Raw genomic sequence first — 26,632 nt, forward strand, 5'->3', positions numbered from 1 at the left:
AAAGATAGGAGACTACAACTTTAAGACCGTTGATAATTTCTCCTATCTACGGTCGAAAATCACAACCGAAAACAGCTACGATGATGAAATCCACGCACTGTTGTTGGCAGCCAACTGAACCTATTTCAGCTTATAAAAACTGTTCCGCTCGAAACGCTTCACCATAGGGTCCAGGCTCTTACTGTACAAGACAATGATCTTGCCAGTCCTCATGTATTCCTCGGAGACTTGGGTTCTTAGCAAGAAAAATGGCCCACTCTTGGCCGCGTTCGTGAGAAGAATACTCCGATGAATTTTTGGCCCCCTACATGAGGATGGACGATTCCGTAGCCTACATAACGACGAAATCTATGAGCGATACCATGACCGTCCGGTTGTGGATAAAATCTGGCTCAATAGGGTAAGGTGGGCGGTTCACTTAATCCGTATGGATGAGGATGATCCAGCCTGGAAAGTCTATAAGAGCAATATCTATGGCAGAAAAAGAAGGCGAGGCAGACCCTGCCTAAGATGGAGCGATGGTGTAGGTCAGGATGCCAGACAGCTTTTAGGAATCTTGGGGTACAGAGAAAAGCGGGATTTATAAGATTTCCTGCCCAGACTTCGACAAGATGTACGTAGGGCAAACAAAATGGTTAGTCCAGACAGTTAGTGCTAGAACACTTAAAGGAGCCCGAATCCGCTAAAAATAAGAATAACCCACACATAAGGTCCGTGGTTGCCAGACATATTATATAATAGAGCAGGGACATCATTTGTCGTTGGACAACGCTAATATCTTGAAGGAAGTGAACGATTTTAGAAGACTAGATTCCTAAGAGGCTAAACAGCGTCATGGGCAACAATTTTTCCACCTTGGTGGGACCTTTAGGAAGGAGTAGGAGAAGAATAGAAGCTTAACTAAGAAATTATAATCACAGGAATAGCTATAAAAACCCAAATGGTGAAAGAATTTTTCAAAACTTCCCATTTGGTATTACGTCGCGGGGCTGGATAAGAATTTATTCTGTGCTCTTGGTAATATTCGTGTTCCTCTCGTGTTCATTCTTCCGGGTGACTTCTTCCTGCTTAAGCTTCTTTCCGATGGCTGCAATTACTTTTTCGATTTCAGTCCATATGCCCTTTGCTTTCACCATAAGTTCCATTATATTTTCGGGTGTAAAGTGCTCCCCGGTTGTAGCTTCGAATGCAGCCCTGGGCTTCGAATCTGAGACAATGAAAAAAGACGTGTTCTGCATTCTCTGCAATATTTGGGCACTTTGGGCAATATGGTGAATCATCACGCCCAAATTGATACAGGTATGCTCGATATAATTTTGTCCAGCGGCCTTTTTCTGACTCGTCTCACTTCTCTTACCATTCCACGACAGTGTCAGTTCGTGCGAACTGTCGCCGACGAACAGGAGATTCTCCGGTGACATAAGTTCGATCGTAAAGTCGTTATATTTCTTTCGCCAGGATTTCAACCGGGACCATTTCTGCTATCACGCAAGCTGCTTCATTGGATATTGTTCTGTAAGCGCAACATGTTCAGAGTACACTTATGCGATACGCAGCTCCAATCTTTCTCTTATTTGCTATATTTCTCAGTGCATCTGCCCATACTGGGGCTGCATACAGTAGGATCGAACTGACCACCTTCGAAATAAGGAGTCGACGTCTCGGCCTTGGGCCACCTATATTTGGTAGCATTCTCGCAACCAGCGCTCTGACGTTATATGCCTTGGCTGCTGCACCCTCCACATGCAATCTGAAATTTAACCTCTGGTCAATCATTACACCTAAGTACTTAAGTGCAGGCTTGGAATGAATTGTTTGCGTTCCAACTTCGATCTTCATGTAAGTGCATTTTCTCCACTTGGTAGCAAGTACTACTTCCGTCTTATGCTCTACGAGCTATAGACCAGCATTCTCTAACCAGGGTCTCATAGACTGTTTCATTTGCATAAAGCTCGACTTCTTCGAGAAGGCGTGCAACAACCGTCACACCAATATCGTCTGCGAAACCAATGGAGACCACACCAGTAGAAAGGTCTAGCGTCAGTACCGCGTTATACATAATAATCCACAAGAGTGGCCCTAGGACAGACCCTCGTGGAACTCCGCATGTCGTTTGTATGATTTCATTCCTTCATCTGATTCGTAGCACAGAATCCTACCGATTAGGAAGTCGGCAACGATACGCACCAGGTACCTCGCCACGCCTAAGTTGATTAGGGACTCAAGTATCTTGTTCCATCTAGCGGAATTGAAGGCATTCTTTACATCAAGTGTAATCACCGCACAACATCGGGGGCTCCCCATACAGGTGAATGGAGAGTGCAAATTTTTTTTTCATAGAATGTGGCCATGTCGGGTATCAATTAATACTTTTCGAAACTGGTTCGATATTTGATATCGGGTGAAACATAGAGGAATAAGGGCTCAAAATATGATCATCAAAAAGTGTAACAGGGCTCGTTCTCAGAGCCTATCCAACCTAAAAATCTGCGTCTCTACGAAATCTAGGCTGCAAAATACACCCGGTTCCGATATCTGCACAAATAAAGTTAATAATAGCATATTTCCACATTTTAGAAAATTACCCGGCAACCCCCCTTATGTTCATCCCAGAAGTACAAAATTTGGCATGGGTATAAGGGATGATATAGTGCACAATTTGGTCAAGAAGGAGAAGAAAATCCAACTATTATTAACAAAGTTATAGGGGGTGAAACTTTGTCATTTTTCGTGAATTTTGTGCACTCTACACTATCTGTTTTTAAGGTTTTGTGTAAAACAAAACCTTATTAAAATCGATTCAATGTCTGTCTGTCTGTCTGTCTGTCACACGCACTTTTCTCCAAAACTGATATTAGTTTTGGCTGGAATTGCAAAGTGCGCGAGTAAGGAGTCAAAATGAACGCACTTAAAGTGAGACAGGACTCATTTTCGGAAACTACCCAACCCAAAAATCCAAAAAAATCAGGGTGGTGCGCTTAGGTGAAATCTAGGCCTCAAAATATGTCCCATTCCGATATCTGCTCAAATAAACTTACTAATAGTATATTACTAACTTTTAGAAATTTACTGTAAAACCCCCCTTAAATTCATCCTAGGAATTCCGAATTTTGCACCAGCATAGATAATATTTCCTATATACGTGCTAAATTTCATGGAAATCTGCCCATTAACGTCAAAGTTATAGCAGTTCAAACTTTGCACTTTCCCGTGAATTAACTGCTTCCAAAGCCATGCAAATAAGATGCTGACGTCATAATTAACGGGAATAACATTCGCGTGAAATATTAGAGTGGCATTTATGAAGAATCTACTTATCTGCAGCCCTTTTTAAGGTTTTGTATAAAACACTTATGCGCAATCTAATCTTCGAGAGATGTCCCATTCCGGTATCTGCTCAAATAAATTTACTAACAGTATATTATCAACTTTTTGAAATTGACTAAAAAACTCCCCTTAAGTTCATCCTAGGTGTACTAAATTTTGCACCGACATAGAGGACAGCCTCGTGCATACACATGCCAAGTTCCAAATCCAACTATTAGTGTCAAAGTTATAGCAGTTGAAACTTATCAATTTCGTGCGAATTAACAGCATCCTAAGCCATACAAATAAGATGCTGACGTCATAATTAACGGGAATAATTGACATTCGAGTAAAATATTAAAATTCCATTCAAGAAGAATCTAATTCTCCCCAGCCCTTTTTATATTTGATGTAGGTTACCTTCTTGGCATTTGCTAATACATGGGTTTCCATCGAATGATTTATTTAAAACGCTTTCTAAAAAGTAGAGGGCAATCGAATTTTTAGCTATGTGACACGAAGCTGTCGTGCACACGTCGCTCCGCACATCTTTCTCTTTTTTTCAGCCTTTGTCCCGTTCACAAGCGGGATCGCCTGGTCGTGATCGGTTTCATCATTTTATTTTATCAAATGCCTGATCAGAATGTAATCGCAAGGCTTTTAAATCCCGATCAAGCGTATAAAGCCCCTGATGTTTCGGCCGGCCTTTTAGTCGCTTACTATCGACTTCGATGTTCAGACCAACCTTGGTAAGTGAATTCTCGTTAGTGCAAATAACGTGAACCATTGAAGACGTCTCTCTTGCAGTTTTTCCATGATCGGTGCAATCCCATATCGATCGCGGATATTCTCATTTCAGACGTAATCAAAACGTGTCACGCCACCAGTGCAATGCAACGTCTTCGTCCCCATTACCGCAAGACGCCGTTCATTGTCTTTTATAGTCGGCCAACACTCAGAACTATAGAGTTGTGGAATGCCACTTCATCCAGGTTGCGTTAATGCGTGAAGCAATTTCATTATTATTATTATTATTAACTCGAGATATTTAAATCGCTGTGTTCTGGCAATGGCAGTAACTTGCCCTTCGAGATATTTAAATCGCTCAGTTCTGGCAATGGCAGTAACCTGCCCAAAACTGAGCGATTTAAATATCTCGGGTCAATGCTATTAGCCAATTGAGAACTACGTTATGCTCCTCACATAGGGAAACACAAAACCTTTTATACCTGAAGCGTCAAGCTTCCGGTTTCTTCACTTGTTTAATAAATCGTTATGTGTTGATCTTTGTGTAAATTTTTTTGATGACACTAGATTATCAATAAAACTGTATCATTTATTTGTAGAGTACAGAATAAAATATACCAATTTTATGTTTGGTTAATCAAAAATGTTGGTCACACCAAATAAGCTGTGAGCTATTGTATATGTTCAAAGGGCTTACATCAGTGCCCTGTGAAAGAATTTTTTTGAAAGCGGGAGTCATACTAAATAAGAGTAAATCGCGGCTGACGTCCAATTAATGTTCATTAGCTGCAATTATTAATTTCAACCAGAAGCTTAGATAATAAACCGTTTTTAAAGCTCTTGCGATAAATACTATAAGATAATTTCATCTGCCAAGTTGAAGGTTTTATTTCGTAATGAAAAGTGATGTTTGTGAATTATAATTTTTTTTAAAAGTTTGAATTCTAACAAGGCGAGAAAAAAAACGCAGTTTGACTTAAGCCTATAGTAACGTTACTGGGAGAGTGGTTTGAATCTAAGCTGTGTCAAGTTACAGTTAAATTAATGTGTCTTCGTCATATTTGTAAATAAATTTATTTGCGGATGCAAATGTGGATGCTGTGGAGATCATGTAAAAAGCAAAGTACAATTGATCCATATTAATCGCAACCCGTTGGGTTATTGATATTTCTTGGCGGGAGTTATGACGTTACGCACCATGGGCGCGAGGTTTGAATCCAAACTAAATTTGAAATGCTTATAATTCAAAAATATCAGTTATTTTTCAAAACTGTTATTGCATATTTTGAGATTTTGTTAAATTGCACTACAATAATGGTATTTATCATTACTGACGACAGGCTCAATGTTGCATTTTCAGACCCTCCACAAAGTGAAAGAATTTGGTGTTTATTTATGAGAAAATTAAAAAAAAAACTGTTTTACAATATGTCAAAGCATTTCAATTTAAAATATGGAAACTTGAATTTTCAACCCCACGTGCAGACGCCGTGGAAAATTTATGGAGGGGGAAGGGGGAGGTGGCCCTTTTTCAAACCCTATGAAACCCTATGAAAACTTAAAAGTTATGTATAAGAGATAACTTTTAATCGGGAGTGTTTTTTTTTATATCATGATGATAACCGTACCCTAGGCAGAGAAGAGGATGGGAAGGATATGCAGAAAAAAGAGGAAGTTACCCTTTATAATTAAGAGGAAGCCACCGTTTCTAATTAAATTAGAGAATTGTAACAGTCAACTGTAACAGGGGCAGACTCTTGATATAATCCCACTAACCGATAATGGGACTTTCAGGATGGAGAACCTGAGAATGTCTGACTAGAAATCCTTCCCACATCACAGGTGAATATTTTGCAATCTAAATTTCGCTTCGGCATGCAATCCTTTCAAAGACCCCATCAAGATCGACTGGTCAAGTTATCAAGAATAAACTCTTCGGTGCGCAAATTGGCAACATTGATACGACAGACTAGCTGGAGTCAAAGGTCGGAACATTCGAATCCGCATTCAAACTTTTGTGACCTGGTAAACACAGCAAGAGAATATGGCCACTGTGGTGGAATGAAAATCTGTCCAACCTCAGGAAGTTAACCAGGGATACCTCCAACATCTGCTACAGGCACAAACACTATCAGCCATATAAGGATTGCTTGAGGAGGTCATGCCTGGATTATTGCCAGAACATTGAAAGCACCAGCAAATCTGGGAAACTCAGTAGGATTCTGGTCAAATAACCCCCAGCAGACCATCTTTTCTTAAAAAGTCGGAAGACTTCTAAATGAAATCTTCTGGTGAGACTTTGGAGGTGCTAGTTCAGGCGCACTTCCCTGACAGCGAGGGATCTTATTAAATTGGTAATCATCGACGGGGCTATAACCAGCTTCTCCGCATTTACTATATGTATGTAAATCCCCGAGCCCATATGCAGATTGGCTGAGCAGTTGCTACACTACAAGCAACATACCCTAACGTTGCTGCCTTCCTGGGTATTGAGGGAGCATTCAACAACGTTAGTATCAAAGTCATCAAAGTAACTCTAGCCAGAGTAAAGTTGAAGGGGAGAGAGACAAAGATCTTACGCACTGGATGCTATCCATGTTTAGAAGCAGGATAATCCAGTCTCACCTGGAAGGTAGCTACCTAATCAGAGCTGCGATCAAAAGAATGCCCCCGGGTGGCATCATCTCTCCGGTGCTCTGGCTTGCTAGTTTTGGATGAAATTCTACGTATATTGGACCTGAGCAGGATGAGGGGAGAAGCGTAAACCGACGACTTGGTGATATCGGTGCCAGAGATGTTTTCGGTGTTAAGCGTGAAATCATGAAAGAAGTGTCGGAAAAAGTGTGCTAGTGAACTGCAAGATGAGGACTCGGCATAAATTCAATCAAAACGGATCTAATGCTATTCCCTACCATTCTGCCACGACTACATGAATAACTAAGCTTAATAGGATTAAAAAAACAGCGAATGCATGTGCTACTGGCAGTTCTGCCCGGCCGATACCTTCAATGTACTCCTGCGCCTCCTTCTCCTGGATCTTCACATTAAATACCATATAAGGCACAGTGCTGTATGACTTCTGACTGAATCCGGATGTTAGACAGCGATGCCCTACGACAGTAATATCCTAGACGAAGTATATCGGGGAATATAGCCATTCTCAATGGATTACATCACACCCAAGCCGAGCCTCACAAGGCATTTTACTACGCTGTTTTCAACCAGGGCAGGATGGGGACCGGCAACGTCTTACAAGGCTATGACACAGTTTTCATCTCTGACGAATCAAAGATAATCTGTGGAGTTAGAGCGGTAGTTTTCTCGGTTACACGCAGCGCAACCCAATCGTAAAGTCTCCCAAGATTTGGCAGTGTATTCCCAACTGAAGCACTGACAATATTGGAAATCAGTCACTGGATCAGGCATGATGCGAGGTACAAGCGTAACATAGCTTTTCGGACTGGCAACCCAAGCGGCCAGCAGGGCTTTGTACCCAATGACAACATCATCCAGGCTGGTGGGGCAGTGCAGGGATGTGCTGAACAGTCTGAGCGGCGTGCTCCAAGTCGCCCTCCTCTTGGCTTCTGGTCATAGGAGGGGAGGAGTATTTGGGCCGCCTATAACAGGACACGACCATGAATGCATGCAAGATTACCCCGGACTACATAAAGCATCGGCATTATAGGGAACTAAGGGACCAGACTCCGTATACCCTACGATTCGCATTGCCGAAGCTGCGTAGGGTGTTAGAAAGGGAGGACATTCTTCTACCCTATATATGCCCTCTTTATCCCTTACCTCTCCGGGCACGTAGCACTATACCTTTCTAAAGTAGAATGGCCGCCGCAATTTTCCAAAGGGGTTTGACGGAGTGGATCTTCCGCTTTTCCATTCACACCCTCTTTTCTACCTGTGAGAATGGGGTCCATAATTAAACCCTACCATTTCAACCTGCAAATAGTCCCAATTCCAGGCGTCACAGTTTTTTGAGAGGAATAGCCACTGCAGTTTTTAATGGTGTTAGAGGGGAGAGATCTTATATTTCACCTTGCGTAACCTCCCCACTCTCCTTAGAGGAGTTTGGTTAAAAATTCAAATTTTATCTTGAGGACACCATAAAAATCCCACTATGAAGAGTCATAACTTTTAAGGGGAGCGACCACTACAAATTTTTGTCGGGATTGAAGAGTAGTGAATTTCAGCCTTCCCCTCCAATGATGGGGTTGAAAATTCATCCTTTGCCGAAATTATATTAAATGTATTAATTACATAAAACGTTTTTCTATCATCGCAATTGTCTACTTTTTAAGGCCAAATTCATACTAATCCATATTTGGCTTTACGCAGTTTTTGAAAATTAATGCTGTATTTGGTTCTTTTTATTAAATTAGGTTGTTGATACTAACAACTCCGCCACGCTATTAACATAGTATGCTGGTCCCAAGCCCAGGTAAAGGAGGAGGGTTTGAGGCAACGTACTCTGTACTATCCTCAGTAAAACAAAGATAAAATGCTGAGATCAGGGAAAGAGATAAATTGAGTATAGTTGGAGTTATTCTACTATGCTAAATCCTACCTGATTTCTCTTGGTGACAGGCCCCGCGACAGGTCGACCAAGAAAATGCATACAATGTCGTTACAAACATGATGATCGGATTGAGTTACAAGCCTCGGAGAAATGTTAGGGCGTCCACCTCAGTCGACGCGGCAGGACGGGTCCCGGATCTGTCGAGAAATGGGCAAGGGTTCTTGACGCATGGACGGCGTCAGGACGTAAGCAAGTTAGTCCGAACACAACGAACAAAACAAATACGTGTCTACACGCTAAATGTTGGTACCCTAACTGGATAGACCGAGGAACTCGCAAGAGCCCTTCGGAAAAGGCGCATTCATATCTGCGCTCTGCAAGAAACCCGATGGTCTGGTGCCAAAAGCTGCGACATTGAAAGCGAACGCGGTAAAAATGGCTACAAACTTCTCTATTTTGGTAACCCACACACTCAATATGGTGTTGGCATTGCCATCTCAGAGGGTTTCCGTAATGCCATTAAAGAAGTCGAACGATTTGATGATCGGCTGATGAAGCTCACCATTATATCAGCTGATCGCAATATTCACTTCTTCACCGCGTATGCACCACAGACAGGTCGACCTGATGCCGAGAAAGATGCCTTCTGACAACTTCTCGATGAAAAGACTTGTCACGATTACTGCTGACGATTACATAATCATTGCCGGCGACCTTAATGGTCATGTGGGTGAAAAGGCAAACGGTAACAGGTGCCATGGGGGAAATGGGTTCGGAGCGCGCAATGAGGGTGGCGAGCGTATAATCGATTTTGCGGATACCCTTGACCTTGTACTTATAAATACATGGTTCATCAAACGATTGTCGCATCTTCCTACATTTTATAGTGGGAACAGCAGAACGCAAATCGACTATATTCTCTTAAGACGCCAACATTTTACCACTGTCACTGATTGCAAAGTCGTTCCCTATGAGACCATCGCACTTCAACATCGGCTGTTGATTGCCGTCCTGCGAATTAAGCCACCGATAAAATAGCGTGAGGAACTCACTGGCCCGCCGCGCATTAAATGGTGGCGATTTGGTGAGAAGAAAGAAGAAACGGTCTCACTCATACGATTGCCGACCATCATGGAACCAAATGAAAGACACGATCCTGAAAGCGGCCTCTGCAACCCTCGGGGTCACCAAGCCGGGTAAGCGGTACATCAACTAAGATACTTAGCTTGGGAATGATAATGATGAAATGAAGGTCCGTGAAAAGAAACGCCTCTACCACAAATTTCTCGACGATAAAACGCCTGCTAATTGGCAAATTTATAAGAGTGCCAACCGGGAAGCAAAGAAAGCGGTCGCTATCACCCGAGCGAACCATTTCAAAAATCTTTACGATAAACTGGACACTCGGGATGACGAGAGAGATCTGTATCGACTTGCTAAAATCCGTAATGAACGCACACAGGATATCGAACACTTCTGTTGCGTTAATGATAAGAACGGTACTTTGCTTATCAACCGTCGAGTCGCAACGGATAGATGGCGAGAATATTTCGAGCAGATTTAAACTGAAGAATTTGCTCATCCTTATCATCATCAACGGCGCAACAACCGGTATCCGGTCTAGGCCTGCCTTAATAAGGAACTCCAAACATCCCGGTTTTGCGCCGAGGTCCACCAATTCGATATCCCTAAAAGCTGTCTGGCGTCCTGACCTACGCCATCGCTCCATCTTAGGCAGGGTGTGCCTCGTCTTCTTTTCCTACCATAGATATTGCCCTTACAGACTTTCCGGGCTGGATCAGCCTCATCCATACGGATTAAGTGACCCGCCCACCGTAACCTATTGAGCCGGATTTTATCCACAACCGGACGGTCATGGTATCGCTCATAGATTTCGTCATTGTGTAGGCTACTATTGCTCATCCTCCACTTCCACAATCATTGCCGACATTTGGACCAGTTCCACCAGTCAGCGCAACTGAAGTCGAGGAGGCAATAAAACAAATGAAATTGGGGAAAGGGCCTGACGACATCGCATCTGAGCTCTGGAAAACGAAGAGCTGGGACCCAACACTATGGCTCAGTGAATTCTTTAACCGGGTTATTCAGGAAGGAAGAACACCATCTGTCTGGCAAGAAAGTACCACTGTTCCAATATGGAAGAAGAAAGGTAATCCAGCAGAATCTTCAAATTACCGTCTGATCCGGTTACTTTCCCATACCATGAAGATTTTTGAACGCATTCTTGACAACCGTATTCGTGAAATCGTTGAAATAACCGTGAATCAAGTCGGATTTGTCAAGAACTGCGGAACTACTAACGCAATACACACTGCGCGGTTACTCATGGAGAAACACCGTGAGAAGCATCGCCCTCTTTACATTGCCTTTCTGGATCTAGAGAAAGCGTTTGACTGTGTGCGACACGACCTCATCTGGTATGCTCTACGATAACACTTAGTGCCAGAAGAACTCGTGCGCTGGGTTCAATTGCTCTACCACCATCCGAAAAGTAAAGTTCGAAGTATGGCTGGTGTATCAAAACCGCTTCGTGTCTCTGTTGGTGTTCATCAAGGAAGCGCTCTCTGACCACTCCCCTTTGTTCTTGTTATGGACACCATCACACGGGATATCCAACGTCCAGCACCCTACACACTGCTTTATGCAGATGATGTTTTCCTAGCATCTGACAGCAAAAATGATCTCGAGCAACTTGTTCAAAAATGGAATGATCGCCTCATGCAACACGGTCTCAGATTGAATTTAAACAAAACTGAATTTTTGACGACCGATCCCCATGAAACAGGCACAATCACTGTCAGCGGCAGTGATCTGCCCAAAACTGAGCGATTTAAATACCTCGGGTCAACGCTATCAGTCAAGGGAGAACTGCATTATGAAATTGTTTCACGCATTAACGCAACCTGGATGAAGTGGCGTTCGCGAACTTGTTCTTTGTGATCGACGTATCAATGAATGTCTCAAATCTAAAAAGACAATGAGCGGCGTCTTGCGGAAATGGAGACGAAGATGCTACGTTGGACTAGTGGCGTCACACGTTTAGATCACATCCGAAATGACGATATCCGCGATCGTTATGGGGTTGCACCGATCGTGGAAAAGTTGCGAGAGAGGCGTCTTCGATGGTATGGTCACGCAATTCGTGCAAACGAGAATTCACTTGCCAAGATTGGTCTGAACATCGAAGTCAATGGTAAACGACGAAAGGCAGACCTAAACAACGGTGGCTTGATACGCTAGATGGGGATTTGAAAGCCTCGAGATTGCATCCAGATCAGGCATTCGATAGAGCCAAATGGCGAAACCGATCACGACGAGTCGACCCCGCTTGTGAACGGGACAAAGGCTGAAGAAAAAAGAGGTTTTTGATACTAACCAATGCCTCGTAATTTATCCTTCATAAATCACCGTGAAATATGAAGTGAAGGGCTACAAAAACATAGCATGCTTGGAGCATCAAGCCTGCGGTTTTCTATATATTATAATTTTTATTAATAATGCAGTTAAGGATAACTTGGCAATAGTATGAATTTAAACAATAAGCCGCTGTAAGAATTATGGATTCTCCCAATTGTCGCCATCTTATCTCCCGACGACCACGGCTCCGCCTGGTTGTGGTTTAATCGAAGGTTTATAATTCCCTAACTACTTTGCCATTCTTGTTCGTTGTTTGTGTCGTTGGTCATGGAGTGCTAAATTTTCTTGTTTTGTATGATTTTTCTGGACTCGTGAATCTTTTGATTGCTTTCCCGTCAAATTGGAAATCTTGCAGTTGACTTTTCGAGTCCTCTGCAAAAGTATCTTGTGTGTGAGCAAAGTGCGAAGTGATTCCGTGGGTTTGGTCGAGAGCCACCGTCGCGTGCGATTGTCAAAATTCCGGCTCTGGAGTGGTTGAAATTCGAAAGTGGATCGAGTCTAAATTTAATGTTTACAGGTCTGTTGCGCTCAATGTTTTGATTACATTTCTGAGTCAGTTTGCAATGTATTGATAAAACTGCACTGCTAACCGCACTTTCCGTGACTTTCTGGTCTTGTTCCTTTTTTTCGCACGGGCCCGAGTCGGAGCCGGTTGTCGGCGGCCGGCGTGCATGTTGCGGACCTGTTGCAGTGTCCATCCTTGTAATTGCGTAATTTGTGTAGAATTAGTGCATTCTTGTTGGCTGGCTTGAGTTGAATTGATCCCGACGTTGGTTTTCTTTTCGCAGGTCTGCGCCGGTGACGGACTAGCAAAGGAGATGGTACACAACGGGATGATCTGCGGAGCCGTCGAGTAAGTTTTGTATTGGCAATCATGTCCTTTCCTGTCCCGAAACTCCTTGGCGTCCCATGTCGCGTCGCTTGGCGACAATGAAGTTGATTTCATGTTGGGCTAGCGATAATCTGCCGCGGCTCCAGTTGGGTTCGGATATGGAATAAGCGCGTTGAAGGTCCGCCGATTAGATTTTCGTGTTTCCTTGTTTTCGCAAGGCGTGATCAGATTTATGTGATAAATAGTTACTTGGGCGGTTTAACACTTATTCTTCGTTCTATGGGATTGGAAGGGAATATCCAGGGAAATCCTCTACGCCCAATCACGTAGCCGTGAATTTGTAAATAAGGTGGCTCTTTAAGTGGTGAATTTTTTTCCGGTGTGGCTTGAAAGTATTTTGGGACAACCCTGCTTAGTGCAAGTCAAGGTCGATCTCAATTTTTATTGGGAACTTTTCCTGGAATGCTGGGAACGAATGAGTAGACATTCTTGTCTGTCTGTCTGTCTGTCTGTCTGTTCGCAGAGAAACATGAATACGGAAAATTTACATTTGGGTACCGAGATTTCCACAAAATTTAGATTCGAAGTTTATGACGACTCCAATAATAAAATGAATGATTTTTAAAGTTAACTAAGGTTTAGCTTCGCTCTGCCACTTGGCGATGAATTTAGAGGTCATGCGACAAAGGGAGCAAGTGGATGGACGCAGTGAAAGTGTACTGAATTCCAATTGTTGCTTTAGCCAATGATGTGGGCTGGACCCTCGAACTAGAGCACAAGTGAATACGGCTGCATTCGTACTTCCAAGCTTGAATATGAATGCTTTCATATTTACGAGTGTGAACACGAATTCTGTTGTATTCATGTCTCCAACTAGGAATACGAGTTCTTTCCTATTCAAATGGCGCCACGATACGACCCCAGCTTCGCTTTGCAACGCGGCAGCAATACACAATCAATTTCATTCTATTTGTAGTGAGTTACAACTAGACAATGACCACTTACGGCTAGCTTAAATAATAGCTAATTATACTTAACCCTATAAAATGGGTGACTATTACATCGTTTAGCCAATCCGACCTTCTCTGTGGTCTACCCTACTGTGCACATAGTGTAGCCATAAGTTCTGTTAGTCAAAGAAATCTTTATTTCTCACGACGTAATAAACCAAATCAATCGAAAAGTACACCATTAGAAACTGGAAACAGAGCTTTCAAACGAAAAAAAATATTAAAAATAGCCGTCACTAGCAGTTATACAGGCCCGAAGTCTTTGAGGCCATGCATCGATCGCTTCAGGCACGGTATGAAGTAGCATTTCTCGAGCTGCACGCAGGATGTACTCAGTTTATGTGTATTGCCTAAAACCTGCAGTGCTTTTCCCCGAACTGGGACTGCATACAGCATGATAGAGCTCACCACCCTGACTATGAGCAGCCTGCAAGTATGCCGCGGGCCTCCTACGTTCGGCATCATCCTTGCCAGAGCCATACTCATAGTGGACGCTTTTTTACAAGTATGCTCTATGTGCTGCTTAAAATTAAGCCCTCCGTCTATCATCACTCCCAAGTATTTGATGGCCAGCTTGGAAGTGATGATACGATTCCCGATTCTAATGCAGGCGTAATTTCTTTTGCGGCGCTTAGTGATGAGAACCGCTTCCGTCTTTTCCTCCGCGAGTGCCAGTTCAGCACTCCTTAACCAAGCCTTAATAACACTGATTGCTTCGCTTGACTACAACTCAGCATCCTCGAGATGCTTTGCGACCACAACCAGTGCTATATCATCGGCGTAACCCACCACCGTGGACTGCTCCGGGACCGGAAGGTTGAGTACATCATTATACACATTTTTTTTTTGGGAGTAGGGTAGGTGAATGCGTTTACGCACAGAGTGTTGGACTCCCGCAACAGCACGCGGACTACCAACTAAACACCTCCCTGTCATCAGAGAACTAGCCTGGAACCGTTTGACACATTACTTCGGGCTAGCCCTCCCGCTCTCCCGGCTTTGGGAGCCTTCAAGTCAGAGGGGAGGAAGGGAGTTGTTGTTAGTTCAGGGAACCCCTTACCGTCCGATCCCTCTGCCGGTCGAGTTCAACCTTCTTCGTAGTAAGAAGAGCCCAAATATATATATTATCATTATACACAATGTTCCACAGTAGTGGGCATAGTACAGAGCCCTGTGGGACACCCGCGGAGACAATGTACTCTTTGGGTCCATCATCGGTATCATATCAGAGTGTCTGCTCTTTTAAGTATCTATCGATAATAGCGACGAGGTAGGTGGGAACACTAATCATTGCCAGAGAATTTCGTATAAGGTTCCAATTGGCCGAGTTAAATGCATTCCTCACATCCAGGGTCACCACTACGCAATATTTGCTGGTACAATCCCTTCTGTGAATTGCATTTTCGGCCAAGCCAGCAACCATTTTGATGGCATCAATGGTTGAACTAGCTTTACGGAACCCATACTGCCTATCTGAAAGGCCCCCTTGGCTCTCGACGATTGGAAGTAAGCTATTATAAATGACCCGCTCCAACATTTTCCCCATAGTGTCTAGAAGACATAGGAAGGACGGAAGGTTTCCCTGGAGGTTTGCCAGCCTTAGGCAACAGCACCAGCTTCTGCCGCTTCCACGGTGCTGGAAAGATACCCTCGGACATGCACGTTTCGAACCGAACAGCTCCGCGAACATATCCGGGCTACATTTGACGGCAAGTTTGAGGGCCTTATTCGGTATGCCGTCCACACTCGGGGCTTTGCTGTCGCCTATTCGACTGCAGATCTCCATCAGCTCGGATCAGGAGGTGCTGGAAGGTGTCAGTACCTCCCTCTTGCTGGGGAAATAATCCCTGGATTATTTTTAACAAGAGTATAGGCCACGTGATCTGCAGAGACGATCGGCCTTTGAATCGTCCTGTCACGATTTTATAGGTGTTACCCCACGAATTTATGTCCTTTCCTCTTACTCCGCTGGATAGCGAGCTTCCCTATAGGCGTGCTCTTTTTGCCCCTGATCGATCCTACCTATTGCCCTCTGAGCGGTTCGTGTGGCAAATCGATCGAAGGCTGGCAAGTTCACTATTCCACCAATAATTGGGTCTTATAGTGGGGAATGAGCATCTCCTAGGCATCGACGCGTCACATGCTTTAGAGATGCTCAGTGTGACATGGAGAGCTCTATCCGTGGAGGTGCCTGCTTTGCTAGGCAAGTCTAGCCACACCGCCATAAATGTCTGCTCATCCATCGTTTTGGAAGACCATCCTGGTGTTCTTCTGGATTTCGGCTTCCGGGGTGCGGGTCTGTTGCCTTGTGGCTCTGTCGTTAGTTCAAAGGTGATTACCTGGTGATCGCTGTACGTGAAGTCCTCGCGAACTTCCCAGAACATGTCACGTGCTAACGCAGGGCTGACAAAAGTCAGATCTATTAGGTTGTTGCACATGAAATAGCCGATTTGGTACCAAAATTTGAAACGACTGTAAAGCTTACAAAAATTTATTTAATTAATCAAAATAGGTGTCAGTCTTTCATGAACTTATTTGGGTAGAATGATCAGAGCGATCATCCTAAGTGGCCGATAGCGACTTAGAGGGCAGAGCTATCCCAGAAACTTAAAAAAATGGCGAAGTTGACCGTGAAGGTCCGCCCGCAAAGATTAAAGCTCCATTGAAGTGCACGGTCGACACGTTGCTGCACGCCTCTGTGCTAGCCAGGCTCGGGAATGTGGAGGGGTCCTTTGAGCGCTTTGAGCCCTCACGCTTCATTATTACAAAATCAACGTGTCTATTCCGATGAGTGGGTCCGCATCGGATTCCAAAAATAGACAATACTAGGGAATTCGCGACGGCCTATCGAATAGCAACCAGAACGCGAACTAAAATTGAAAAATAAAAAAAAACGGCTCGACCGCGCGTGTGGAGCCGTAAGTCTCCGGACTCGAGTGCCGCGACCAAGGAGGGGAAGATCCACGACGGATCACAGTCCCGATTATTGCCCCCCCCCATACATGTAAAAGGGGGGTGTAAATTTTTTTCGTCAAATATAGTTATGTGGGGTATCAAATTAAAGGTTTCGGTTAGTATTTTTCGAAGCCGGTCTTAGTTTTTACATTTGTTGAAAAGGTGGGGAGTGGGGGTTGAAAGTTATCATTTTTTTAACGAACCCATTCTCAGAAACTACTCAACCGGAAAATCCGGGGGGAGGGCTGCCACTATATTGTGCCTAGGCTCCAAAATACCCTCCATATCGATACCTTTTCAAATAAAGTTAATAATAGTACATTACTATAATTTTTAGTAATTGACAGGAAATCGCCCCTTAAGTTCATTCTAGAATCACGAAGCACTGCAGGCTACAGCGTAGAGTATGAACATGCCAAATTTGGTGAAAATCGCACTATTACTAACAAAGTTATACTAGGTCAAAACTGTCGCTTCTTTGCAAATTCAAGATTATGAATGTCAATATCACTTGAAAGTGGATATTTTCACATAATGTATGCATATTTTACGTGCTACATGCTAATGGGATAAATGCACACTCAAATCTCTTTATAAAAGAAATACACAAAATCTTTCATACCTGAAGCTTCTAGCTTCCGGTTTCCCGACTTGTTTGAGGATGTCCCTTAACAGGTTTTGCGGGAGCAAGGAGGAAAAGAGAGGGAGGAAGTCCTCAAATTACGCAAGACTTAGTTAGAATTCATAATGCAATTATTCAGAAAAAAATCCAATATATAAAAAAAATAATCAAAAATCAGAAAAAGAAAATTAAATTAACAAAAAAGAAGAAATTTGAAAAAAAACTTATTTACTTTTGCAATTCAACACGTGGTAGCTGCTTCTGTGGTGGGAAGAAATTAAGCACATTAGGAATTCCTAAACAAAATTACAATTCTTTATATATTTCTCTTTTCTTTTTTTTTCTATAATAAAAAAGAAAACCTCTTTGGGTTCGGTGACTTCACTGCTGTACGGGAGGATTTTCCTGATCGGGCTGTGAAAACACTACCGAATCCGACTAGATGAATGGTTTTTCGCGGGATTTATTTCCACAACTTCCCACCGTCAATACCAATTCAAACCACAACACGGCTGGTTTTCAAGGCAGTCCCGGAGGTTTGCTTTGTCTGGAACGAAGACGACAAAGGGTTCGCGCTGTTCAAATTGCAGCCGCCACTTCGCCTTTCTTCCGCTGTTTTATATTATACCATTTTATTTCCACGAATGTTATAATTTTCTACCGTCAATATTAATTTAAACCACAGCACGGCGAGTTTTCGAGATAGTCCTGGAGGTTTATCTTGTCTGGAACAGAGACGACAAAGGGTTCGTGCCGTTCACGTCCTTTCAAAATCTCCTTTTAATTTTTTCACCAAACCACTTCCTTGCCACGAATTCGCTTCTTTTTTCAATAATTATTCAATCGAATTCTTGAAATATATCAATTTTGGGGAAAAGTCAATCACTCACAACCGTTCAATTCACTGTTCTCACCTCCAGGCCTCTGACCTCCTCCTCAATCCAGCACCGTTTCGCCTCCCGCTACATTGCCTTCAACTCTGTCAGTTCACGTTGCGGCAACATGCGCCTGCGGATGCGGCAAATCATTCGCCTCTGTCAAGATTAATTCGCCCGAATGCATTCAATAATGTGCAATCTGCCGCGAACATTAGGATAATTGCACATTATGAAATGCATTATGTAAGCAAATTAATTAAGAAAGAGCCGAATGAGATTCCGCTCCCGTTGCGAAGCCGCGGTCACTACAAGTCTATTCAAAATACTTCTCCCAGCGAGATACAAGAGCATGCATGCCAGTTTCGTAGAACTCCAATTTGCAGGTGTTGATAAACTCGTCAAAGGCAATTTTGATGGCCTCTTAATTGCTAAATTGATTTTCCGCCAAAAAAATGATCCAAATGCTTAAAAAAGTGGTAGTCGGTTGGCGGAAGGTCCGGTGAATACGGTGGATGAGGCAGAGTCTCATACTGCAATTCATTCAACTTTTGAATCGTTGTTCTGGATACATGGGGTCGTGCATTGCCGTGAAGGAGTATCACACCATCTTTGTTGACTAATCTCGGCCGTTGAATACTCAATTTTTGGTGCATTTCCTCGAGTATTTCTGTGCATTTATCGTTTCTTCAGGTGCCAAAAAAGAATAGTGAACAACTCCAGCTGAAGACCCCCAAACAGTCACCCTTACCTTCTTCGGATGGAGGCTAGGTTTCGGCATATGCTTCGATGGCTCATCAGCATCTAGCCTGTGTGCCGATCGGCGACGATTGCCGTATAATATGCACTTTTCATCACATGTCACTATTCTGTGCAAAATGGGGGATCGCTTCTATTGCGGGAGAGTAAAGAACGGCAAATTTCCATTTGAAGCGCCATGTTTTGCTCCGTAAGGGCTTGCGGAACCCATTTGTCGAGCTTTTTCACCTTTTTCCCTTATTGCAAGTGCCGGGAAACTGTCGAATAGTGTACGCCCAGTTGCAATGTCTCTCACAGATTGACGTGTATCGGATTCACATAGCAAACGCAGCTCGTCGTTATCAATCGATGGTCCTGGATGTCCAGGTGGCTTACTTTGAAGGTTTACGTCGCCTGACTGGAATTTTTCGAACCACCGCCGTGTGGTTCGTTCGCTTACCGTATCAGCTCCAAATGCGCTGTTAATGTTCCTGGTCGTCTCCGCTGCTTTATGATCGAGTTTGAACTCATACAGAAAAAGTATACGTTCTTGGCTCTTTTCCATCCTTTTCTCCTTTTCATTCACTGTTATCACAACGATGGTCAAAACTGAAATAAATCCTTGATTTATATTTCATTATCCGACATCAACAGCGCCAACTGGTGGTGGTTTGATACAGCAAAATCGGCAGCAATGAACGATCAATTTCAATTTATTTATTTGTAGTGACTTACAACTAGACAATGTTTACTTACGGCTAGCTTAAATAATAGCCAATTATACTTAACTCTATAAAATGGGTGACTATTACAAAGTTTGGTAAACCCGACCTTCTCTGTAGTCTACTCTACTGTGTATAGGATGGTGTACATATATCAATCTTGACAATTTTTCGGAAAAATTTAACATTTACAAAAACTGCGCTCGCACTAAAGGCGGGAGAAGGTTGAAAATTTTACTTTCTTAACTTAGTTAAATTATCTTATCCTAACTTATTCTAAGTTAACCCAGCTTAGCCTAACATAAAATAAATACTTAACTATTACTTAACTAATATTTACAACTAGCTGACCTGGCGAACTTCGTACCGCCTTAGAATTAAATAATGTAAAAGTCAACATTTTCGACTGTAACGTATCAACAATGTGTTCGATATAATTTTGGTACTGAAACCTTTTCCAGAAAATTCTGAACAAAGTTGCCAAAGCCATCAATGCTCTATCTCTTACCATTTCAGAGTTTATAAAGGGCAAACAAATCCACATTCATTTTCAAGGGTTTGCGTACAACAAAACCTTATTAAAATCGATTCACTGTCTGTCTGTCACAAGCACTTTTCTCGAAAACGACTAATCCGATCCGAACGAAATTTGATGGATGGGAACTATGAAATCTCACGCATACAATGAGTGCCATAAATTTAGGTGGTGTTTAAAGGGGGCCTCCCTGTACATGCAAAGGGGGGATTCACAATTTTTTTTTCACCGGATTTAGTCGTTTAGTGTATCAAATGAACTGATATTAGTTTTGACGTGAATTGCAAAGTGCGCGAGTGAGGAGTCAAAATGTACCTAGCCCTTTTTAAGGTTTTGTGTAAACACAAAATCTTATTACAATCGGGTTACTGTCTGTCTGTCCGTCACACGCATCTTTCTCGTAGACGGTTGTAGCGACTGACACGAAATTTGGTAGAAAGGTGGGAAGTGTGAACGCTCACTCATATAGTGAGTTACATCCTTTTACGTCGAATTTAAGTGGGGAGGGGGGTCCCCATACATGCAAAAGGGGGGTGTACATTTTTTTTTTCATCAAATATAGTCATGTGGGGTATCAAATTAAAGGCCGCGGTTAGTACTTTTCGAAGCCGGTCTTAGTTTTGACATTTGTTGGAAGCGATCATTTCTTTAACGAACCCATTCTCAGAAACTACCAAACCGAAAAATCTGAAAAAAATCAGGGGGCTGCCACTATATGGTGCATAGACCCCGAAATACCCCTCATACCGATACCTGTTCAAATAAAGTTAATAATAGCACATAATACTATAATTTTTACTAATTGTCAGGAAAACCACCCTTAAGTTCACTCCAGAATTATGAAAGTTATACTAGGTCAAATCTGTCGCTTCTCTGTAAATTCAAGACTATGAATGTCAATATTACTTGAAAGTGGATATTTTCACATAATATATGCATATATTACGTGCTACATACTAATGGGATAAATGCATACTCAAATCTCTTTATAAAAGAAATACACGAAACCGTTCATACCTGAAGCGTCTAGCTTCGGGTTTTCCGACTTGTTTTTATCTGTTGTAGGTTAAATTCTTTGCATTTGCTAACAAAATTAAACTCAGAGTGTGAAGCGTATGAAGTTGACTATTATCAGTACAGGGCTTTCCATTAAATAATTTATTTAAATCGCTTTCTAAAAAGTAGAGGACAATGGAGTTTTTAGCTATGTGACACGGGGCTGTCATGCACCCGTCGCTCTTCACATATTCTTTTTTTTCAGCCTTTCATCCGTTCACGAACGTTTTCGCCATTTTATTTTATCAAATACCTGATCTGGATGTACTCGCGAGGCTTTTAAATTCCCATCAAGCCACCGTTGTTTCGAACGGCCTTTGGGCACTTACCATTGACTTCGATGTTCAGACCAATATTGGCAAGTGAATTCTTGTTAGCGCGAATTACATGACCATGCCATCGAAACGCCTCTTTCACAGTTTTTCCATGATCCCCATATCGATCGCGGATATCCTCCATTGTCTTTTACAGTCGGCCAACACTCAGAACTATAGAGAATGATAGACGGCGATATTGTGGTCAATTTTCGATTTGAGACGTTCGCTAATACGTCGATCACAAAGAACACCAGTTGTGGAATACCACTTCATTCAGATTGCGTTAATGCGTGAAGCGATTTCATTGGCTCTCCATTGGCTGATAGCATTGCCTCGAGATATGTAAATCGCTCAGTTCTGGCAATGGCAGTAATCGGCCCCACGAGATATTTAAATCGCTCAGTCCTGGCAATAGTAGTAACCTGCCCAGAACTGAGCGACTTAAATATCTCGGGTCAATGCTATCAGCCAATGGAGAATTGCGTTATTCTTCTCACATAGGGAAATACAAAATCTTTTTTACCTGAAGCGTCAAACTTTCGGTTTCCCGACTTGTTATAATATAGATTTATTATTATTATTATTACGGCACATTGCGAACGCGAGTCGCACCAAGAACTGCAAACGTACTTTTGAATTCGAATGGCATATCTGTCAGGATGGTTGGGATACGCGGCAACAGTACGTCTTGACTTTTGAATTTCCCAATTGTTCATCATTTTCGTGACTGAGAGTCTGGTTCCGTTGCAAAGTCGTGGTGGATTTATGTTTCGAAGAATTATGATGGGTACGCCAAGTTTCAATGCAAGAACGTGCGGTGACATGCCTGGCAAATCAAGCTATGGACTTATATATTGTCGTTTCGCCAGATATTCCATTCTCAATGGTGAGGTTGATGGTATTGGCATCGATGGTTTTGGCCGCTAATGCAGCACGCGTACTTGAGCCGCTGATGACTTTTGTCGTTCTGTGCAATGTTTGGGACAACTTTTTGCACCGATTCGTCTATGCTTTCTGTGATCTCACAGAAGTTTGCTGGCAAGGTGATACATTGCGTAGATTCATCAATGTGCATTCGCCCATTTCCAATATCCATTAATTTTGCAAAATTTCCAGTTAATGCATTCCGTTGTAGTTGTGCACGCATGTTGGTTTTTAAAGTCAATTTCTGTAAATGACGCCATTAAACTGATGATTTGAGACATGCATTATGTTCATCAGCGGGTGTTGAGCTTGGTATAACTGGCAGTGTTTGTCGAAAATCACCAGACAATAAAATGAGTGCGCCACCGAAGATCAGTGCGTTTCCTCTCAAATCTCACAGTGTACGATCAAGGGCTTTCAATGCTTTCTTGTGAGACATTGTACATTCGCCCCATATGATAATTTGAAACGTTTGGAGTATTTTGCTCATTCCAGAGTTGTTGCTGATGTTGTATGTTGGCGCCTCAGTTTTTTCCAGCCGAAGTTTCAATGCTGAATGCGCTGTTCGGCCACCATTGCCGCAATTCCAGTTGATGCAATGACCAGTGCAATATTATTTTGTGATCCTATGGTTGTCAAAATGTGTGAAAGAAAAAAATTCTGCCGGGCGCATCTATGAAAAATAGTCCACCTAGTCCATGGGATAGGATGGGGAAACACAAGAGACCCATCTAGGCGACATCGACACATCAATACATGAATCACATGGGTTGCACTTATCTACCTCATGAGACGCAATGAAATTTCCTACCCCTTTACCGCTAGATTTGCTCCTCTATATCATTATCATATCATATTTGCTCCTCCTTGGTACTTCCATATAGCAGAATAGAGAGGTGCAAAACAACATGGTGCTGGTGTTGAGCCGTCAGAATTTCCAAATATTAAACAAAATAGCAGAAGCGGATGTAGCCTTTTTAAAGTGTTGGGTAATATCTCGTTTAGTGTCACAAATTGATCAACGCCCTCAATGTTCGTTCTAACCATCAAAACAGATATGAAGGCGATTAGTCAGACTGAGAACCTTGGTCTTGTTGGCCTTTATCTTCACTCCGGCTCTGCTTGTCTCTTCCAAATCCAGAGCCATTTGACCAAGGTGATTCGGTGTGCAGGTACCGTCAGCGTATTCGATGGTTTTGAGGAAAGATGTAATGATCCATTGAAGCTCTCTTCGTTCTGGTTAGAGATGGAGCGGAGATTTAAGCACTGCTTACTACTCTATAATGATCCGAATGGTGTTAATGTGGATCTGAAGCAGAAACCAGCCTGCTCTTCGTCGACCAAGTTTTCTGGGTTTCGTGTGATGCGTTCCAGGATTATTTTAGTTAATATATTTTTAACTGCAAGAGGCACGCAATAAACGCCTTCAATTGTCTCACACACACCGCCCCACCTGTAGCTACTTTCGATGACGCTGCATCCAGGGCAGAGGGGAGGCAAAGTTTGGCAAGTTGCCTTTGCTCTGGGCAAAACTGCCAGTTGTCCTTTTTGAGCTCTTGCGTATTCAACGCAATAAGAGTGGTCGGTGGACGCCAAAAGTAGAAGTAAAATTCTACCAAATTCTTCCTTTACGTCATTAAGTGGATGCGGAGTCAGGATTCCTTCAATTTTCAACCATTAATCTTCTACATTTAGGAGGATTGTTACATTAGTGAGAAAATATGTCTTTTCTCCTAAATCTGACAAAAGACACGAAAATAAGGTGTCTTATCTTTTTGTTGCAATTCCGCCAAAAAGAAGAAAAACATAAGATTCCGGTTATTTTGGAAGTTCTTTTTCAGTTCAGGTTCCAATTTTTTTCTTTTTTTGCGGTTTTTGTTTTGAGTTTTTAAGAGAAATATGACAATAGATACTTGCAAATACTAGCTACTCGTAGTTAACTTTACTGAATCAAATCTTTATTGAATTCAACATAAATCTGAAGGCACTCCAATTTCTCGATAGAAATATTAATTATTTTCTTTTTTTCAGAGATGATTTTGGTTCTTGCTTTGACAGGTGAGTTTCATTCTTATCTAGTTTCCAAAACTTCGCTTGATGTACGAAGCAAACTATACTTATTCCTAGTAAAATATCAGATGCACTTCTTCGATTAGCTTTTGATATTTATCTTTCTTGTATTTCTTTTTTCCTGCGCCCTCGAAAATACTACTTCTTACTTTGTTTCACATCAAGATTGATGGTTGGTGTGAGGAGAACAATGAGGGTGTATCTTTGTATTCCTATCCTTATCGAAATCCGTTTGGAGGTCGCCTGCCTGCTACTTCGGCTAGCAATTTCGCCAGGTTGCCCAGTAAGTCTTGTCGTTTGATGAGAGATAGCGTTGTAGTTATGTTGATCTTTTTATAAAAATGGTTCTACTATTTGATGATTCATCGAACGAAGAAGTATTTCCACAGTTACAGTTTTTCTTTATATGACAAAATGAATTTCAAATCATAAAATCGTGTTTTCCGTATCGAATGACCAAACTTATTGAACAACAGCTGCTGAATACCTCCAAATATATGTAGTAATTTTGTGCTTTCCCTTCGAGCCTGCTAATTTATAAAAGAGTACAGGATTCACTTGTATGTATGGATATGTTAGAAGTTTCTAATTTAAGTATGTGAAAATATAACGAGCCGTAAGAGTTTTGTTTCTCACAGCTTTATATCATATTAAGACGTAACATGACAAAGAATCTTGCAAGTGTTAACTTCTATGCTATGTACCGTTTTGCCACCAGGTCATTTGATTTCGACAGTGCAACAACTTAGGTAGAATTCAAATGGCTCTGGATTTGAAGAAGGAGACAAGCATAGTCGAAGTGAAGGTAAATAGCAACAATCTCATGATTCTCAGTCTGACTGGCCATTTGGGTTTATGGGCAGAGCGTTGAAAGCGTTGATCAATATGTCCTATCTTAGTAGCGCTTCATATCACCCAATGCATTAACAGTGCTTGATTCGGCTTCGTTGTCCAGGGATCTCAATGCCAACACCAAGTTGAGGTTGTTCCGCGCCAATCATCTCTGTGCTGTTGTGTGGGAGTAGCACATGGAAAATGACTGCCACTATTACTCACAGTTGTCTCCGCCGAATCATCGGGGTACTTTAGTCCGATACAATCTCAAATGAAGAACTACATGACGTACGGGCCAGGCATCGGCGAATGTGCTAATAAGAAGGCGGAAGCGGTAGTGGATAGGTCCCAGTTTAAGAGAAAGCAAAAGCTCCATTGCTGATTATACCGTGCAATAGAATCCCTTATCCTAGAGTGGTCGACAAGAGTGTCGTCCTACAAATACATAGCGGAGAACAGTAGAGGAGGAATGAAACGAAAGCAACTAAATATTGGAAAATGTAGTGCTCGGAAAGTGTAGACTCGGAGAGCGTTTATTACAGTGATATCTAAACGTAACCGACGTTTAACTGGTCCTAAAGTCACTGCCGCATTAAATGAAACGCGTGGTTTAAGAGGTTGCGTAGCCATAAAAAACCTGGAATTAACGGCCAAACAGAAGTAAGGGCGACTAGAGTGGGCTTAAGCACGTAAGAATTATACGTTCGAACAATAGAAACAAGTCGGAAAACCGGGAGCTCGGCGCTTCAGGTATGAAAGGTTTTGTTTGCGTCTTCTGTGAGTATATTTGAGTGCAAAGTGGGGGGGGGGGGGGGGGGGGGGGTCAATGTTGTGGTTTGAGAGTGCTTTGGTGGCGTAAGGGCTGCCAATTTAACCAGAATCAAGGGAAAACGGAAAAATGAAAACATATACCTTCTGGACCCAACATCATGGTCCAAAATGTTGTTATCGACCAAGATAATGATTCGAAGCTATCTTCTTAACCGTCCCAAGATAACCTCAATGAAAGCGAAAAAGACAACATCATACAAATGATGAAATCGCCATCATAATCACCAGATCTCTCTCCCGTCGAACTTGTTTGGAATGAACTCGACCGAAGGGTCAAGAGTCGATTTCCATC

General features: G+C 42.4%; 1 protein-coding gene across 10 annotated transcripts in view; it reads left to right on the forward strand.

Moving 5' to 3' along the window:
- The first annotated feature begins 12,181 nt into the window (after positions 1-12,181).
- The window catches only part of LOC119651250 (tumor protein 63), a 53,060-nt gene continuing 38,609 nt past the window's right edge, over positions 12,182-26,632 (forward strand). For 3 of the 10 annotated variants that reach the window (XM_038054737.1, XM_038054738.1, XM_038054740.1), the window contains exons 1-3: positions 12,183-12,536; positions 12,808-12,872; positions 24,637-24,663. In XM_038054737.1, coding sequence (XP_037910665.1) covers positions 12,838-12,872; positions 24,637-24,663 — 62 coding nt within the window. In that variant the 5' untranslated portion in view covers positions 12,183-12,536; positions 12,808-12,837. Of the gene's footprint in view, positions 12,537-12,807; positions 12,873-24,636; positions 24,664-26,632 lie in introns of all 10 variants that reach the window. The other 7 variants (XM_038054731.1, XM_038054735.1, XM_038054741.1 and 4 more) reach the window with 4 other exon arrangements.

Source organism: Hermetia illucens, chromosome 3 (assembly GCF_905115235.1).
Source record: "Hermetia illucens chromosome 3, iHerIll2.2.curated.20191125, whole genome shotgun sequence".
Classification (NCBI taxonomy): domain Eukaryota; kingdom Metazoa; phylum Arthropoda; class Insecta; order Diptera; family Stratiomyidae; genus Hermetia; species Hermetia illucens.